Source organism: Varanus komodoensis, unplaced genomic scaffold (assembly GCF_004798865.1).
Source record: "Varanus komodoensis strain SLA01 unplaced genomic scaffold, ASM479886v1 scaffold42, whole genome shotgun sequence".
Taxonomy (NCBI): Eukaryota; Metazoa; Chordata; class Lepidosauria; order Squamata; family Varanidae; genus Varanus; species Varanus komodoensis.
In genome coordinates, this window is record NW_025335972.1 from 2,724,859 (window position 1) to 2,730,852 (window position 5,994).

At 50.7% G+C, this 5,994-nt stretch overlaps 1 protein-coding gene across 2 annotated transcripts; it reads left to right on the forward strand.

Annotated features, from left to right (window-relative positions):
• The first annotated feature begins 1,371 nt into the window (after nucleotides 1–1,371).
• On the forward strand, nucleotides 1,372–5,888 carry LOC123029978 (ras-related protein Rab-7a-like). 2 transcript variants are annotated; one of them, XM_044443456.1, is made up of 6 exons: nucleotides 1,372–1,429; nucleotides 1,963–2,028; nucleotides 3,186–3,312; nucleotides 4,571–4,789; nucleotides 5,182–5,307; nucleotides 5,555–5,888. In XM_044443456.1, exons 2-6 carry the CDS (start codon nucleotides 1,982–1,984, stop codon nucleotides 5,642–5,644), a joined length of 609 nt encoding a protein of 202 aa, XP_044299391.1. In that variant the 5' UTR covers nucleotides 1,372–1,429; nucleotides 1,963–1,981; the 3' UTR covers nucleotides 5,645–5,888. The 2 variants fall into 2 exon arrangements, with proteins under 2 accessions (XP_044299391.1, XP_044299390.1); XM_044443455.1 differs by having other exon boundaries at nucleotides 1,388–1,686.
• Nucleotides 5,889–5,994: the final 106 nt, after the last annotated feature.

Genomic DNA, 5,994 nt, shown 5'->3' on the forward strand with positions numbered 1-5,994 from the left:
CAGCAATACTGAAAGCCCCTGAAGCTGCTAAGGATGCGCCAGTGGGACTTTCTGCCCATATTGTCTCTGCCCGAGAGCGCTTGTGCATTTGGGCTGGCCTGAGCTGGATGACTCCAGGGTTAGGCATTGATACACTTTTGAATCAGTCCATTCCCATATAAATTAACCTTTCTGGTGTGCTTCTTTTCTGTTTGCAATGGCTGTATTCTTCCCATGACCACCTAGGATGCCCCCAAGAGACTGTGGCTGGTGTCTGAATCCTCCTGTGTATATGCATCCAATACTCAACCTTGGCAGTAGTCTATTCTTGATTAGTTTATAGGAGTGCTGGGGACGGCCCAGACTGGGACCTGGAGCTGGTCTTCCTGTCTTACTGGTGTGGATGGGGCCAGTGTCAAGGGCTGGCATCACTGGGCACCTGCCAAGGCCTTCACCCCTGCAGGAGGCCCATGTGTGCTCACCCCACTGGAGCCTTTTGGCAGTCCCATAGCTTCTCCTCCTTGCTGTTGCTGGTTCACCCGTCCTCTCCAAGCACGCAAGGAAAGGGATGCACATCCTTCACTCACTCTCTCTGACTGGATTCAGACAGCACCATAACCATACTCAAGGCCTAGTTATGAATTGTTTAGGACTGCTGTTGGACCATGGGTTATTGTGCTGCCTGAACATAGCTCAGATAACAAACTATGGTGAACAACTCATAGCTCACGACTCAACAACTAACCTTGGACCCTTTTCTTGGGTTGTTTGTGGCTAACAAGCCACAGCTTGCAAGAGCAGCTTGGGTTCAGAGAAATAAGAACCCGTGATTCAATGACGACCTGTGCTCAGCTCATGCTCAGCCCTTGACTATGGGTTATGATGTCGTCTGAACCCAGTTACTTCCCCACTCTCTCACACTGAGCCCAGAGATGAGAGACACCACAGCAACGAACGCATTACTGCTGCTTAAGCCCCAAGAGATTTTGCTGCCTGAATTTCTCCTACTACCCCTTCACACACCTCCATTTTCAAGATGCACTGCACTCAATCTACTTTGGCTCTTGAAACAAAACATTCAGCAAGTAACTTTCCCCCACCCTAACTGTACAAATCCAACAGTAAATTAAATAACCAGTATTCTCTGCCCTTTCATCATACTCCAACATCAGATATCAAAAGACTATTTCACTCTGCTTACTATCTGGCTCGGGCAGAAGCCACCTCCTCACACACCCTCCCACGAGCTGTGCACATTCGAGCGGTGGGAGAAGTGCACTCTGCCCATGCTCAGGCTGTGCCTATTGAGTCTTGCGCGGCGCCAAATCCAGATTCCCGGGCGTGGCAAACCGGGGCCTCGAGCATGCCTGATCCGCTGGGGAGCGCCATGCCTACGTGGGACTTGTTGCCGCAGCCGTTTTCCTTCCTCTCCTGGGATTAGCAAAAGAAAGTAAAAGCTCCCAACTCCCCTCCCTTCGCGACCTGCCCCTTCTCCTTGCACGGCAAGAAAGCACCGTCCCGCAGAGTCTAGCGGGAAGCAAACCACGGGATTTCGCCGGCGCCAGTGCTGCCGGGGAGCGGGTAGTCTGCGCTCCAGCTCCCTTCACAGGACCGCACAGCCGCCGCTTTCTCCTGCTGTTGTGGCTGGCAGGAACTCTCCCTGCTCTCGGCGCTCTCCTCTTTCTGTGGGAAATCCCAGCAGCAAAGGTCAGCCTGGTGCCCGCTTGGGGGTTGTCATGTTGGGGAAATGGGGGGAGGCAGATAAGAACTTCGACAGGGAGGAGGCTTGGAAGGCGCGCAGACGCGGCACGCCAAGTTCTGACGGACTGCCGCGCCCCCTACTCCCCCGATATCGGGCCAAGATGGGGTGCAAGGGCAAAGCAGGAGTCCAGGTGGCATTAGCAGGTAGATCAGGCTACCTGCCGCCTGGGCCGTTAAAGGACTGTGCCGTGCTGGCCTGCCCGTCCGCCCTTCTCCTTCCAGGTTCTGGCGGAGGCGCCCCATGTTCAGACGCTCCCATCTCAAGATCCTGCTTATTGGGAATTCAGGGTAAGTGATGGGCTCCGCGTGTTGCAATGCTGAGGGAGGGGCGTAGGGTGAGAGCGAAGAGTGCGCGCTTGCACTGGGAAACCCACCGCAGGGAAAGGGCGGGGCCAGAGCCCGCAGCTACTCCCGGGGAGCTGCCTGTTTGCATAGTGGGTGTGCGGGCGGGCGACACACCTGCTGCCGCCGCCACTTGGTCGCACGGAGGCTCTGCCTTGCAGGGCCAAGCTGCAGCTCCTGCTCTGGGGGCCAGGAGGGGTGGCAAAGGAGCAGAGCTGAGGAAGTAAAGGGGCAGCCGTGGGGTCCCCGTTGAGGGCTGAATGTAGATGGGGTGCCTAATGTGGCAAAACTCTCAGAAGCAACAGCCAATTGCTGGAGGAACATGCTGGCTGGAGCACAGACTACCATGCCCATCAGCCTTCTCAGGTATGCTGGGGATGGGGTGGAGTTGTAGCCCCTGTGGAGCATCTTTCAAGATGAGAAGTCATAGCAAGCAGGACCATGAAGCCTTCTAGGTGGTGTTGGAATGTGACTCCACCATTGCTGGCTAGGACAGGTGGAAGTTGCAGTCCAGCATCTGGAAGGCCACAAGTTGCTTGCCTGCCCTACACTTTTGCCATTGTAAGGGCTAGCCCGTCATCCTTTCCCTCCACGGTGGGCCAACCATGTCCCTTGTGAAGTCCCCAGACAGGAAAGGAAAGCAATAGCCCAGGCCTGCTGCTGCCCTCCAGCAAGTGAGACTCACTGCAATCTCTCTACTTCCTTGGCATTTCTCTTTTCTGGAAGATTGTAACATGCACAGCCCTTGGAGGCAGCGGCCTCCAGGCAGGCCAGGACCTTAGGAAAACAGTGGGGATGGAGGCTAGCTCTGAGAAGCCAGGCCCAAGACAGCTACTGGGAGGCGGGGTGGGCCCATGATAGGTTTGCTGCCTGCAGTGAAGGACAAGATGTCCACCTCCTTTATTTCCTGTATAGCAGCAGACCAGAATAGCACTGCTTCAGTACTGACTGGATGTCCAGCAAAGCAGAGAATAGCTTAGGAGGCACAGGGCAGACTAGGAGGTCACACCCTGCCCCCCCCCCAGCCCAGCTTTTGCCCCTTCACCCTAAGAGTAAGGCTAGCTCTCAGAACCTGATGTGAGCTCTGCTCCCTTCCCACACAGGGCGGGCAAGTCTGCCCTGATGAACCAGTATGTTAACAACCGTTTCAGCAGCCGCTACAGAGCCACTATTGGGGCCGACTTCCTCAGCAAAGAAGTACACATAGATGGACGCACACTGACAGTGCAGGTAGGCTCAGTGAAGATGCTTCTGATTGTCCTCTGGCCTCCCACTCTCTTTTCCACACCTGCAAGCCCAGGCCACAATTTTAATAGTCTCTCTTTTCCTTCCCCTTCACTTGGCACGATACTTGATGAAGGGAACCCATACACCCACCTCCGAATCCTTCTGTAGGCAAAATGGCACCCTACACACACCCATGAAAGAAGTAGCAGCAGGCTAGGGGAAACTAATTCTGACCTGGTACTATGAGTTGTTCCATGCCATGCATCATCAATTCTTAGAAAATGACCTTAAGGAAGGTGGAATGAGTTCCCTTCCTGTAACACATACACACATACATAACTAGAGCACCTCACAAAAGGTACCTGAACATTGATTATATCAAATGAAGTGAATGATTTTGGAATGACCCAATGCCACCCACCAAACCATCTGCCTAGTGTCATCAGAATTTGGCTTAAGGAAAAACTTCTGGCCCTACATATAGCAGCTAATTGGTCCCAAAGGCATTCTGCACTTTATTTCTGCACTATTGTCATCCAAATTCTTGTACCAGAAAAAATGAATTTGCTCTTCTATCTTAGCTGATGTGTATTTCCACAATTTCTCATATTGTGTGATTCATTCTACAGCTTTCTCTAGTCATGTGGAACAGCAGCAGGAGACTGCAAGTTTGCACCCTCCTTCCTCCCTAGATCAACCATGGAAATTTACTTTTTTCAGCACTTACCTGGTTTCAAAAATTTAATCAAACTACTCGCTTTCAGGGAGACATTCCTATGGCAAAACACATAACAGCAGGGACCTGCGTCTTAGAAGAGCACGTCACAATGGACAGTTGTGAAGGATGTGTATACAGAATGGGGAGGGGAGAGCAGCTGCGATGGATGGATCTGCTTCTCTTCAAATCCTTGCTCCATACAGCTGTTTAGTGAGATACTTCATTAGGGCAAACTGATATAAGTTTTAACACATACACAGAATCATGGTAAACAAAGAGCGCTGGTGAAAAGTGGAGGAAATCTATCTATTTAATTTTCCCACAGAAGAAAAAAAGTGGGGTACCAATTCACAGCACCATCTCTGGCAGCCCTTAATGCATCAAAAGGAAAAAAAAAAAAAACTGGTGATGGCCTGTGGGAAAGAATCAGTCCTTGCCAGCACCAATAGCTCCTTATGACAATAAAGGAGATTAGCAGAAAAATGAAGAGTAGCCAAGATAGCTGCAGCTTGAAGTCAGCTTTGTCTCTCCTCCTGCCCCCAGATCTGGGACACAGCTGGCACAGAAAGGTTTCAAGCACTGGGCACTGCCCTCTACCGCGGTTCAGACTGCTGCCTCCTCGTCTTTGATGTCACATCAATCAACTCTTTCCAAGCCCTGGAAAAGTGGCACAAGCAGCTCTTGTTGCAGATCGAGCCTGAGGAAGAGCCTACTTTCCCCATAGGCATCATTGGAAACAAAATCGACTTGGAGAACCGTGAGGTAAGGCATGTAGCTGAGCAAGTGAAGGGGAGGCAACAAGCTGAAGACAATTCCAGATCCATTATAGCACTCAACCCAAATATGGAAGGGCAGGGGGGCAGGGAGAAGCTTCTGGGTGGGGGAAACCTCTTTGGAAGGAACTTGTGGGTGGGAGCACATGAAAAGAGGTGAGTGTATCATTCTAACACCCAGCTCCACAAAAGGACTGTGGAGAGGCCACACTGCCAAAATCATAGGATAAAAATGAGAGAATCCAGTTAACTGAAGGGAAATTAAGCAATCCTAAGAATATGTTTTCATTATACACACTGAAAACACAAACTGCTTGGTAGTTAGTGCTGCAAAAAAAGAATTGGGATGAGAGCAAAATATGCATAAGCTGTCTCTTTCAGGTAACTTTAGAGGAAGCAGAACTGTGGAGCAAGCTTCATGAAGCCACATACTTTGAAACCAGTGCTAAGGCAGCCACCAATGTACAGGAAGTATTTGAGTGGGCCATAAGGACTGTCCTGAAGAATGTAAGAAACCAACTCATTCTCTCCAGCCTCAGTTTTAGACGCTTTACCATTTGATCAGGCCCTGGCCATGCCATGTACCCTTACAGCACAACATCTCCCTAAATGCAAATTGTCCCCATCCCTCATTATATACTTTACTTAACAGGGTCTTCACTTCCAACTCACTGCATTTTCTGACCCTTTCCTATTTGCTTCAACCACTTCTGCCTTTCTTTCTCATTTCCTTTTTTTTCCCCATTTCATCCAGCGCAGGGTAGATGAGCAGCCACAACCCGATTCCATTCATCTGGAGACCAAGCCACCAGAAGGGGCTCACAGAGGAAAGTGTAACTGCTGATGAGCCCAAATGCTGATGGGAAGATTCCTTCTTTCTGCCTAGCATAGGAGTTACCTGCCTGCAATACAACGGAAAAGGGCAGGCAGAAGGGCAGATGGGACACAACAGGGGTGCCCCAAGGACATTTGGCACCAGGTTAAACAGACCATCACCCCTCTGGAAGAGGCAGTTATCAGTCTGCAAGTATGGGGCAGGCAGGCAGGCAGGCAGGCAGACCTGGATGACCCAAGCACATGAAAATAAATCTGGATTTCAATTGTATGCCTTTTCATAGTACAAATATTTATACCTCAGCCTCACTGAGGGAGGAGAGAATGAGGGAAGCATCTAGTTTCACAAACATCAGATCC